The sequence below is a fragment of the Podarcis erhardii genome (assembly GCF_964252035.2).
Source record: "Podarcis erhardii genome assembly, chromosome: 1".
NCBI classification, from domain to species: domain Eukaryota; kingdom Metazoa; phylum Chordata; class Lepidosauria; order Squamata; family Lacertidae; genus Podarcis; species Podarcis erhardii.
Window position 1 is genome coordinate 84410894 of NC_138497.1, and position 13064 is coordinate 84423957.

Here is a 13064-nt window from a genome sequence, read left to right on the forward strand (position 1 = left end):
TGATAAGTGTTTGAGAGGATGAAGTGTTTTCTAAGGGTGGGTAACAAATGCATAAACTTTTAGCATGAACACGCACTGCAACAGCAAGCTCATGGTAGGAAAGTGAGCAGGGGTGTGTGTGGAGCCAGCCTCCTGTGTCGGCCTTGCTATTGCTTTCCTACATGGAGCTAAGGCGGGGCTGGTAAGCCAAGAGGTTGAGGTGACATGGTGACTCACTCTCTTTTCTTTCCTTTTGTTGCTTTATTCTTGTAATGTTCTTGATTGCCCGCTTTAAAATAAAGCCATAATTGGGCTTTTAGCTAATACCCAGTATGCCTTATTAAAAACTGCTTGTTGCAACTATAGGGAAATTGCACAATCCATATGTAGAGAGAGAGAATATGATAACAATATTTATAGTTTGTGTAATGACAGCTAACAGCGCTCGGCGAGCTGGACTTTTGCCCTGAAAGAGACATGCTCGTGATTTTGAATAAAAGCATTTATTTGACCAGCATTTTAATATGGCAAAAACTAATGTGCCCTGGTGTGTTTGGGTGGTAGTGGGGACTATTCCATGGATAATCATGGCTAGATCTACATCAAAAGGGCCACATGGGTCAGGAAAATAAATGCTGCATAATCTGTCCCTGGGAGAATCAGCCTAACAAGCTCATCTGAGAGGGAAATAAGATGTGTGTGTCTAACTAAATTCCTTGCTATAGCTGCTTATTTTCCTCTATAGATGTGTGTGTGTATTTATTTATCTGCGGCAATTAAAACCACAGGTATGCAAGCAATGTCAAAGGAATGCTGAATCTTTAGGGGTATGATTCTGCCTTTCTGTTATTTAGAACCTCATTCAAGGAAAATAGAACAATAAAAAACATCAATTAATATCCATGAAACATTCTCATGATTGAGTTGTATTCTGTGTTTGTCTAACTCAGGGTAAACCCATTAATAATTTCTTCAGCTGCTGGAGGCAGATTTTCTTTGGCCAAACTGGATGAGATCTACAGCCACATTTTCATTCTACCTACACCATTCTTGTATGATCTGATCACAATGTAGAAGTCACTTGAAAACGGGCTTCAAATATTGTATGTAGCAAGTGTCATAATCTGTAGAGCAGCTTGCACTGAGAAATGTTACCTACTGAATAGAGTTTCCATGATACCTTTTACAACAGAAATGGGAACAACTTTCATGATATTTTTTTCTGCCCTCCAAAATTTTCCCCAATATTAATTGTGATTTTGAGATGAACTTCTGGAGAGACGCCCACCCCCCACCCCCCCCTACCATGGAAGAAGCTGCCCAGAAAAAGCATCTGCTTTTGTACAGTTCTGAGCAGTCTTCAGCCCAGACACATTCAGGCAATACAATAGACCTGCGACTTATGCATCATTTACAGTGGTGGTTTTGCACGTGTGGCAGGAAAATAAATGGAGAACAGGAGGGAAACAGTCAGAACAGGACATTTGAGATCTCACACACTCTTTCCAGGGTCCAGTAAACAAGGTGGAGGGCTTACAAAGTCTTTTCACACTGGAAAGACTTTTAAGACTTTAACCTGCTTACTGGGCTCTGAGGAGGACACTCGAGGCCTCTGGAAGGCTGTGGAAAGCTCCTGCGAGATCTTGGATGGCCCTGCAAGCCTCCCACAGCCCCAGAAGTTGGTATAATCATGCAGGGGTGGTTCCTGGGGTCTTCCTGACATCACAGTACTTTGTGTGCAAACTCCCAGAATGTAACCTTTGCCAAAGTTGCATAAAGTATTGTGCATGCCTTCACGGCTTTCTGCAGTTTTGGTGCTACTCTGCTTCCTAATCAAATAAGCCTTTTTCAACCTCATAATATAAAGGTGGTCATCAAAATCTACCGTATTTTTAAATGTGGAACAATGGTTCCTAAATAAATACTGTTCCCATTCTAAGTTTGATTCATATTTCTGCTTTTATTTTGCAATGTTCTAAAATGAATACATACATAGATATATCCAGCTGTCCTTGGAAAATATGGTATAGATCTCAATATTTGTTTCATGCATGCATCTTTTAGACCCTCTTCCAGAAATGGATTACCCCATTTCTTGCAAAGAACACTTTTTATGAACATATGACCATAAGGAATAACTTTGTCCATGTTGCAACTGCAGCTGGTCACCAGAACAGCAAACAAGAAGGAGTCCTAGAATTTAGCACTTTCCTAGTCTTGGGTCACTAGATGCTGTTCAACTACAACTCCCAGCATCCATGACCCTTGGCCATGCTAGCCACTGTTGTTCAACAACATTGGGGACCTAAGGTGGGAGGGCTCCTCTACCCTAGATCCACATGCTACCTGAGGGGCATCAGCCTTTTGAATGCACCTTTCACTTCCTTGTTCCTCAGGCTGTAAATCAGGGGATTTAACATGGGGATCACCATTGTGTAGAATACAGAAGCAATTCTGTCTCTTTCCAAAGAATGGCTAGCATTTGGCTGGCAATATATGAGGAGAATGGTAGCATGGAATATAGTGATGGCTGTGAAGTGAGAGGCACAAGTGGAGAAGGCTTTGTATTTTCCTTCATTGGTGCGAATCCTGGATACAGATATAATAATGAAAATGTAGGACATGAGAATGATCACTATGGTGCTAGTCTCCTCAAAGGTAGCAAAAATGAAAAGTAACATCTTATTGATGCTGTTGTCAGAGCAGGATATAGCTAACACTGGGGAAATGTCACAATAGAAGTGATGGATGACATTTGTCCCACAGAAAATTAGCCTAAAAGCAGAACAAGTGTGAACTAGGGCACAAACCATGCCACACATGTAAGAAAGAGCTACCAGTTGGGTGCAGAGCTTTCTAGACATGACTACTGTGTACAGCAAGGGATTACAAATGGCCACGTAGCGATCATATGCCATCACAGCCAAGAGGTAAGATTCAGCCACCACTAAATTAACAAAGAGGTACATCTGTACTGCACAAGCAGAGAAAGAAATTCCTTTGGCCTCAGAGATGATGTCAACGAGCAATTTGGGTGTGATGGATGAAGAATAACAAATGTCAATAAAGGACAGGTGACTGAGGAAGAAGTACATGGGAGTGTGGAGTCGCACTTCGAGCCGGATTATGAGGATGATGCCAAAATTCCCCACTAAGGTGACAACATAGATTGTGAGAAACACCACAAAGAGGAGGATCTGCAGCTCTGGATGGTCTGTGAAGCCCAGGAGGATGAACTCTGATACCAAAGTGTAATTTCCTCTCTCCATTCCTTTGAGATCATGCTTTATCACTAAGAATTGGGGAAGATGGTAGTGGATACAAGATTGTTGACTCAAAAATCAGCTCTGAACAAGATTATCTGTTGACATATTATTTTGTCAATGAAAAGTGCTGCAGTAAAGGCTTCATGTTGACACCTCTGTGCATGGTCTGGGTAGAGCCTTGTGAGCTGGATAGAGAGATCTGGATGACTTAAATGATCCTGTAATTGGTTTGAAAGAGAACCAGATTAATCTAAAGGTTCATCACTATGAAATATTCTATATTCATACGTGGATATGTTTTTGTTGTTTTATCATTTCTTATTTGCTGTCCTGTGTTCCTGTGTGAGGAAGGATAGCATATAAATTTAATTAACAAAGAAATAAAATACAAGAAGCATATTAAATCCAAAGTCCACTCACTACATTTTTAATTTATTTTTACTTCAAAGGATGCTTTTGTTTCTCATGTTTTTAGCATGTGATTAAAAATATCATTCTAGAAGAAAACTCAGCTGGAAAAAATACTGTGTGCAAAAATCTTTATGAAACAGGTTGATTTAATATCAGTATTAAAAACTATTAGAATGTTGACTATGGGAAAGGTGCATTTTTCACATATCTTACTAGACAACCAAGGGATGGACCTATTGAAGTCTTTACAACATCTGTTTAGTGATCAAATTAGAAATGGGTACATGAAATTGCTTCCAGGTTACATAGCTAGTGTTATAGTGACCACAGAATGTGAAAGGAGAAGGAAAATCTCCCGCCAGTTGTCTAAATCTGGGGTAAAGTTTATGAAAAGCTATGTGGTTATTGTGAGAGTTAATGCTGAAGGGGAGGTCTTTGCCTCTGAAGGATCCTGGAAGGAAAGATAGGGTTCCAGTTCTGCTGAGAGCTGTTTTTAGTTGCAGTGGCCAACATTTTCTGGGACCAACCCTAACTTTGTTCCTGCCCTTCTTACCTGTCTGATCCTTATCATGGGAAGCCGTGAAGGAAGAGAGAAGATGCTCTTCCTTGAATTCAAAAGCAAATGCTCCTTGAGTGTGCGGGAGCTGTTTTTCATTCACTTTTATGGCCTTTGGGGTTTAATCTCTGGAGCAATCTGAGAATTCCCCATCTTGGAGAAAAGAAACATTATGACAAAACTTTAGTTGCAATGCTTTTTTCCTAGAAAAAAATGGGTGCTGGTACTCACCATGAAGTTGTTATAGCAAGTGCCACACTTTTTAACAACAACAAAAAGAGATGCCAGTACTGCATCCCTTTGAGTACCCCCTGAAAAACCCCAAATTATTATAAATAAAATAAATTATTATTTATTATTATTATCTGTGCTTTTTTTTCTTTAAAAAAATATGTTTAAGGCTACTCTCATTTTCCTACTCACATTGAAATGTTTAGGGGTATGCGTACCCCTGAGTCCCCCCAGAAAAAAAGCACTGATTATTAAAATGCACAGTTATCTTTAAAGGAACAAATAACACTGATACCATTCTTTGCTCCACCAGCCCCAGGCTCCACTCTTGCCCCCTGACTTACAGGACCAGAGCGTTGGTCGGTCTATTTTCTAATGAAACCTAGAGATTCTTTGAACATGGGTCCTCAGTACAGATACCTTGGAAGTCGAACAGAATCTGTTCCAGAAGTCCGTTCGACTTCCAAAATGTTTGGAAACCAAGGCGCGGCTTCCGATTGGCTGCAGGCCAAACAAGAGCTGCGGAAGCCCCATCGGACATTTGGGTTCCAAAGAACATTCGCAAACCGGAACACTCACTTCCAGGTTTGCGGCATTCAGGAGCCAAAACATTCAACTCGCAAAGCATTCGGGATCCAAGGTACGACTATAAAGTGAAGTACAGTCATACCTTGTTTTGCGGCCAGGATCTGTCCTGGAGTCCCAGCCGCTAGCCGAAAAGGACACAGGGCAAAGCAATGCATCTGCGCACACGCACGGAGCAGTTTGCGCTCCTGTGCATGTGCGAAGCACAATTTAGCACTTCTGCGCATGCTTGAGTGGCGAACCCGGAAGTAACCCGTTCTGGTACTTCCAGTTTTGCCGCAGACGTTTGCTGGAATGGACGCTAGACAAGGCGGACATTTGCGGAGGTATTACTGTACAGCATAGGCAAGCTGCAGCACATGCGAATAAATGTCAGAACTGAATTAAACTTTGGCTACCTTCTGTTGGGCTTGTATAGCTCTATTTAGGCATTCCGCTGCACACAGCTGTAATTGTGTGGAAAGTCAGAGTGGTGCTATACCTGGTTATCTACCCCCAGCCCTATGAAGAGTCAGGCAGGGAGGGCAAAATCTCCACTCCTCTATTAAACCATGCTGCAGCTGCATTTAAATGGAGGGCAAAGTGCTTCACAGAGCACTTTAGCAAACCAATTAGGATGGCTTAAGGACTCCAATGTGCGTGAAGCTGGTTTGAGAAACAATGCATCAAATAGTAGCATTGTATAAGAAAGTACTAGATACATGTGTATTTTGGGTAATGTCATGTGAACATGTCCAGCACTGGAAATGCGGTTGAGTACACAGTGAATGGGAGTCTGAACACAGCCTAAGTTGCAGTCTTAAGGAGCTCCTTATGCCAATGGATGAACAGTTAAGCTTATAAAACTAATTAATTAGTTGTTTAATTAATTAATTAGTTAATTAGTTGTTTATGTGGCAGTTCATCATCAAGGATACCTTATTCTTCCATGTAGGACATACAGTAGATAGGAATAATATGTGGCACCATAGCAGTCTTGTATACCACATGCTACACCAATGACCTAATACCAGGACCTGTGTGCAAAGATGCAGGGCTGTCATATGAACTAATGAGTTAAGTTCTAGATAGTTTCAAAGAGATTTTCCCCAAAGACAAAAATCCTCTTGTGCTTTCATCTTCCAACCTACAGCAGAAAAACAAAGTCCAAGTGCAGAAATAACTTGAAAAAGAAACAAACAAATTCAGAATCATTGTGCCCTTGGGGTGAGGCCACGGTATAGGCACTCTTAGGGAGAGAAACAAGTATTTCCAGTGACTCGTGGTTTCATACATTAAACAATGCCGAGAGCTTGCTGAGGAGCCATTTTCATGCCTCTTAAAGGTACAGTTAAAATTTTAAAATCTGATCTTGTTTCCTTTCTTAGAAATATCTTATTCCAAAAGTTTTATATGTATATGATGATATATCGGTTGATGGTGATATTTGTGCATTTGGATATGAATGGTGAGAAGCCTCAAATGTAGCAATTAAAAACATGGAGCATAAAATAGCAGTGAAGATATTTAAAGAGATGGGAATAGAAAGCAAATCAGAAACATTCTAAATTGATGAAGAGGTTTTTTTTCTGCCAAAAGTTTAATGTATATGTTGTTGTTGTTGTTTAGTCGTTTAGTCATGTCCGACTCTTCGTGACCCCATGGACCAGAGCACACCAGGCACTCCTGTCTTCCACTGCCTCCCACAGTTTGGTCAAACTCATGCTGGTAGCTTCGAGAACACTATCCAACCATTTCGTCCTCTGTCGTCCCCTTCTCCTTGTGCCCTCCATCTTTCCCAACATCAGGATCTTTTCCAGGGAGTCTTCTCTTCTCATGAGGTGACCAAAATATTGGAGCCTCAGCTTCAGGATCTGTCCTTCCAGTGAGCACTCAGGGCTGATTTCCTTAAGAATGGAGAGGTTTGATCATCTTGCAGTCCATGGGACTCTCAAGAGTCTCCTCCAGTAACATAATTCAATAGCATCAATTCTTCGGCGATCAGCCTTCTATATATTAACTAGTAAATATACGTTTTAATACTCAAACTAGGGGATGTCAAAGACATAGCTAAAGGTTTTGCCAGGAGATGTAGAGAAAAGGTAGGATTTGAAATATTGAAGAGAATGGCAGGATTTGGAAATGGCTTGGATATAGGAGAAGGAAGGAGATGAGTTGGAGATGATTCCTAGCTTGGACACAAAGGAATTGACCTTGTAGACTATTACAGCATTAGCAGCCAACTAAAATAAGACCTTGATGAATTCTTTAGCAGACAGCAAATCCATTTCTTTCTCCGGATGCACCATTCAGCTCTTCTTCTTTGCAGCTTGTGCTACCACTGAGTGCTACCTGCTGGCTGCCATGGCCTGTGACCGTTATGTTGGCGTTTGTAACCCTCTGCTGTACGCGGTTGTGATGTCTCATAAGCTTTGCATAGGGCTAGTGGCTGGGGCGTACGCTGCTGGCGTGATTAGCTCAGCCACACACACCATTTCCATCTTTCGCCTGCCATTCTGCCGTTCTCGTAGGATCAACCATTTTTTCTGTGACGGGCCTCCACTCCTAACTCTGGCCTGCTCAGACACACATTTCAATGAGATGCTGCTTTTTGCAGTTGTTGGCTTCAACATCATAGTCACCACTGTTATCATTCTAGCATCGTACTTGTCTGTCCTCACCACTATCTTGAGGATCCGGACAATGGAAGGGAGGCACAAAGCCTTCTCCACCTGTGCCTCCCATTTGGCCTCTGTTGCTTTGTACTATGGGAGTTCCCTCTTCATGTATTCACGGCCCAGCTCAAGCTATTCCCTAGATCAGGACAAGGTGGTTTCTGTTCTATACTCAGTTACAATCCCCATGTTGAACCCTCTCATCTACAGCATGAGGAACAAGGAGGTGAAAGATGCCCTCAGAAAAGTGAGAGGCAGATTCCTTTCTTGGTGACTAAAACTGCACAGTAAGATGGGGAGGGGTCATACATTTTTCTGATGCAAGAGCCAGGCAGCGTGGCTAACCAAATGTCTGGTGGTCTCAGGGAAGAGGTGGGGAAGCTGTGAGCCTCCAAATGTTACTGGACTCCAACTCCCATTGTCTTTGACCATGAACCACGTTGGCTAGGGCTGATGGGAACTGGAGTCCAACAACATCTATAGGGCCACAGGTGGTCCACAAGTGGGGAATTCCCACAGGATCTGCTATCACATAATATGTTGGAAATGCTGCCCTCTTTAAGAAATACGTTCCTGCCCTGTTCTTGACTTGGTACAGGAATCTCTGTGTGATTTTTGTTGGCTTGTATTGTACAGAATCATCTATTCCACTTGCATGATGTGCAGTACATTGGTCTTTTATACTTTTTGATAAAGTTAGATGTCACCTCTGTGCAAAGAGGAAGTAGAAGGGAGGGGGGAATCCACATTTGAGTGCCATAATAACCACATCCCCAACTCTGCTCTGTTTCTTTTGAGAGTCTGCTGCTGATGTCACAAACTGAAAGGACAAATATGAGCTGTGTAAGGCCTTTGGTATGATGGGGAAAGGAGTCTGCTTCTTTTTTTGATGGCGTGTTTCACATAAGTGAGTTTGACCTTTACTGCCTTTTCTACAATTAAGGTTCCCAGAGTAATTGCACTGGAATGCTTTTAGTCCTGTACAATTTATCTTGACAGATTAAAATGGATTAAATCACACCAGTCAGGTTTCATAGTGCTATGTGAAGCAGGCAGTTAATGAGCTGTTGCTCTTTCCCATCTTTAGGCTATTGTGTAGTTAATGATAACCTCTGCCTTTCAGGATGAGCACACCAAAGTTGTAAGAAGCCCAGCTTCAGTATTAAGTCTCATACTCCGGTTAACCTTAAGGACAAACGCCAGTATAACAAAAGAAACTTGCATATATAGAGCAGGTTATATAAATGAAGGACATGTTAATGAACTTTTTATGTGTTGCTTTGCTGTAATCTATACAAAATCCCAGTAAGGTAAATTGGTATTATTAACCCACATTGTGGACTGAGGGAGAGCAGCTTGCATAAGTCTACCTGGTCAGCTGAAAATCAAACCTTCCATGACTTTGCTTGTAGCTTGGCCCATGGGGAATGGGGGAGGTGAGAAGGAAGCCCGCTAGACAGCTCCAGTTCCTCACCCCAGACCTAGTGAGATGATGGTAGAAATGTATTCCTGAAGGGGAGTTCCCGATTTATAACCCAGTCACTCAGCCACTATGCTATGTCAGCATTCAATAAGCTAATTTATCAACATGAAGCTTTGGGTAGTACTTTTAGGTAAATAGGTCCACTAGCTGAGGATGAATTCTTTCTTCTGCCTCTCAGTTAGATTTAACCATAGATTTTATTCAAGTGCTCTAGCCTTGTTATGTAAATTACTTAAGCACGTTCTTCATTTAAACGTATCAGTAAACTAACAGAAGTATCAATGCTTCCAATCACATTATGTATAATTTTAGAGATCAAATGAATTGTTTTTATTTTTGGAGAAGACTCTGGACTGTCCCCCTCAAGACAAAAAAATGTTTCGTTAGTTAAAGTTCTTCCTGGAATAAAGGTCCTACAAAATGGTGCTGGGGAGCTGTGGCTTTAAACTGTGTCCTTTGACAGGGAGGCACTGAAGGGTTCCATCCTGTCTCTCGTCTAATGTGGGGAAGCTGCTGAGCTCAGTTATCTGTATGAAGCTTACTAACCCTGAAAGTGATACCATTCTTGGTCCTGGCACTTATCCTGATATAATGTTGAGTGATTTATCCCTGCCTTGGAAATATGGTCTGTGTTGCTTGTAAACCTGATCAATAAAGTTGTGGCTATTGATAAAGAGTTGCCTCGTGGTCTATCTTCTAGCTGGTTCAGTAAATATGGAAAAGACAACTTCTGCATCTCTGGGTCTTTCTTACTCCTCTGAGATCAAGTCCCTCAAATTAGTAAACAGTATATCTTTCCAATTAGTATAACAGTGTTTGTTCCCATATTAATACATGCAAAAGGGATTTAAAGGCAAAAGGAATTTAAGGCACAGGGGAAGAAAGATATAGCTCTTTTGCCAACCTCAGCTGACTGGCCAACTGGCTTCAGTGAGATCAGCAGCACACTCTATAGTTGCTGTGATAATTACTTACTTGAGGACTTATTTACATTACGATAAAATCACCAAACCACAGAAACGATATGGTACTGATGTCTGGCAGTGAGGCACTTCCACTGTCAAGTAACTTTCTTCACATTAAATAAGGTAGGTAGGTAGTACATGATCACAACAGATCAGATGAGTTGTCTCCTTACTGCCCTCGGACAGTGCGTATGACTGGGGATAGAAATGGTGGCTGAGTGTATTTGTGGGGGTCTGTGTGTGAATGTATATGTATATGAAAGGGTGTGTACATGAGAGAATGGTGTTTGTGTGCGTGTGTAGGCGAAGATGAATACTACTTGTGAATGGGGTATCTGATAGGTCAGAAACATAAAGGAAGCAGACTCTGACCTCTCCCATGGCACCTTCCCCTCAAACTTGCTGGATCTTAACTCAGTGAGACTAGCAGAATTTCATGCCTGCTTAGGACATCCTGGACCAGTGTGAGAATAGTAGTATAAAGCACTAAAATATATAGCTGTGTGATACTTAAAACATTGACTTAAATCCGTACCACAATCTGATGCCTGTTTACCCTAAAGTAACACCTACTGAATGATTTGGGGATTACTTTAAAGTAATAAGGCATAGGATTGCAGCTTCAAAGCATTTTTAAAAGATGACAGTTGCATATTAAATGATCTAATCTGAAAATGATTTTTAAAAAGATGCATATTCACAAAGCTAGATATTAGTGCAAATGAAGGGAAAAAATAGATTTCCCCTAAAATTTATATGGAATTTATTCCGCTAATGAACTTTGGGAGTAACATTTGTTAAATTATATAATTTTCTTTGTAATATCACTAGGTATTATGATAAAAAAAATTATATTTGCAGATTGAGGATAAAGAAGAAATTCATGCTCTACAAGCTATGGCGCACAAGTAGCCTCTAGGAATTGGTAATCACAGAAATACTCATTATTAAGTACAGTGATACATTCTGACATTTTGGGTTATGACTTCTGAAGATATATCAGCACACTCTATGTCCAACTGCCTCCGTCCACGCACACCCTTAATATCTGGCAAGGGGTGGAGAAGTCAAATGAACTCTTCACAGAGCAAGATGTCAAAATAGGCAGCGCATGACTCTGCAGACTTCACCTTCATCCCCATCTGAAGGTACAAAAAGATCCATGTTCATTCACCATAACTATAGTAGGAATAAATCAGCTACAAAAATGTCTACGGAAAATACCAGTGTTGTGTCTGAATTTATTTTTGTGGGATTTGCAAATGTACCAGAACTGAAGATTCCCATCTTCACATTGTTGCTGCTGATCTATGTTATCACTGTGGTGGGCAACCTAGGGATGATTTTGCTGATCAGAATGGACTCTCAACTGCACACTCCCATGTACTTTTTCCTCAGTAATCTGGCTTTCTTAGATTTTTGCTATTCTTCCAACATCACCCCCAAAGCCTTAAGAACTTTACTATCAGAGAAGAGAAACATTTCTTTCCTGGGTTGCTTCATCCAACTGTATTTCTTTGTTGCTCTGGTAGGTACAGAGATCATGCTTTTTGGGCTGATGGCTTATGACCGCTATGTGGCCATCTGCAACCCTTTGTTGTACACATCAATCATGTCACACATCCGATGTGTCAAGATGGCTGGGGGAGCATTCACAGCCGGCTTCTTGAACTCAATCATTCATACCACTTTGGTAGGTACTTTGTCTTTTTGCCAGTCTAATGAAATCAACCATTTCTTCTGTGAGATCCCCCCACTACTCAAGCTCTCATGTTCTGATACATCCATAGCTGAAACACTAGTTTTCATGTGTGCTGGAATCAATATGTTAGGTTCTCTCTTGATAATCCTGAGTTCTTACCTGTACATCCTTTTCACGGTGGTCCAGATGAAATCAGCCAAGGGCCGCAAGAAAGCCTTTTCCACCTGCATCTCCCATCTGATTGCTGTGATCATATTCTATGGAACGACTATATATGTCTATTTACAACCAAGTTCCAACTATTCAGAGGATCAGAATAAAGTTGTGTCAATGTTCTATTCCTTTGTCATCCCAATGCTCAACCCCTTAATTTACAGTTTGAGGAACAAGGAGGTGAAGGAGGCAATGAAGAGAGTGATGTATAAGAATGCATTTTCACATTTACTATAAAATACTATATCAACAGACTGTCAAATCAGTTCGATAACATGTTAGATTTTATTCAAGTCCTCTAGCCTTGTTATGTAAAGTATTTAAGCATGTTCTTCATTTAAACATATCTGTAATGCAACACAACTGTCTATGTTCTTTGCCATATTTTTAAACATTTTAGAGAACATATGGCTCCACATTGTATTTGGAGGAGATTGCCAGGTATCCACCCTGATACAATGAGCATTGAGCTATTAGAAATTCACACCCCAAAAAGAGGCCCTCAAAATTTGCAAAAATAAAAAAGAAGAAAAAAAGAGCAATGCAACAATGGCGGTAGAGCTGAATGCATTTGTTCCCAAATTTGCCTAAAAATCGGTGGAAAACCTGGGGTCCTCCAGATTTCTTTGGACTCTGATTTCCTTCATCCACATCCAGCATAGAATCCTTCTGGAACGCAACGGTAAGAAGTTTTTTTTTGGGGGGGACAACATTTTTCTGTGTGGTTATGCTGCTTCCTGAAGTACAAGGTGGTCTGGGTACTGTTCCACTAAAATGTGACCTTTGACACTGAATGGTTCCATCTTCTCTCCCATGCTTTTGACATCTACCTAAAGAAGTTAGCTATAGTTTGGGGGTGGGATGTCATCACAATGCTGATGACACCAAGCTCTTACTTACTGCTTCCACAATTCAATCCTGGGAAGGCATTGCAAATTTTTAAACTTTTTCTACTTTTGGAAGAAAATCAATTGAAATGTAATCAAGGTAGGACAGAAGCAATCTTGGTTGGCCATTTT

General features: G+C 41.0%; 2 protein-coding genes across 2 annotated transcripts in view; one reads left to right on the forward strand and one right to left on the reverse strand.

The window, feature by feature from the left end:
* The window catches only part of LOC309331259 (uncharacterized protein), a gene marked incomplete at both ends in the record, with an annotated part of 34246 nt that extends 21964 nt beyond the window's left edge, over nucleotides 1-12282 (forward strand). The window contains one exon of the mRNA XM_081843376.1: nucleotides 11279-12282. Coding sequence (XP_081699502.1) covers nucleotides 11279-12282 — 1004 coding nt within the window. The remainder of the gene's footprint in view (nucleotides 1-11278) is intronic.
* LOC309351000 (olfactory receptor 5L1-like) lies at nucleotides 2322-3248 on the reverse strand (the record flags this gene model as incomplete). Its single annotated transcript, XM_081878342.1, has 1 exon — nucleotides 2322-3248. The coding sequence occupies one exon, from the start codon at nucleotides 3246-3248 to the stop codon at nucleotides 2322-2324; it is 927 nt and encodes a 308-aa protein (XP_081734468.1).
* Nucleotides 12283-13064: the final 782 nt, after the last annotated feature.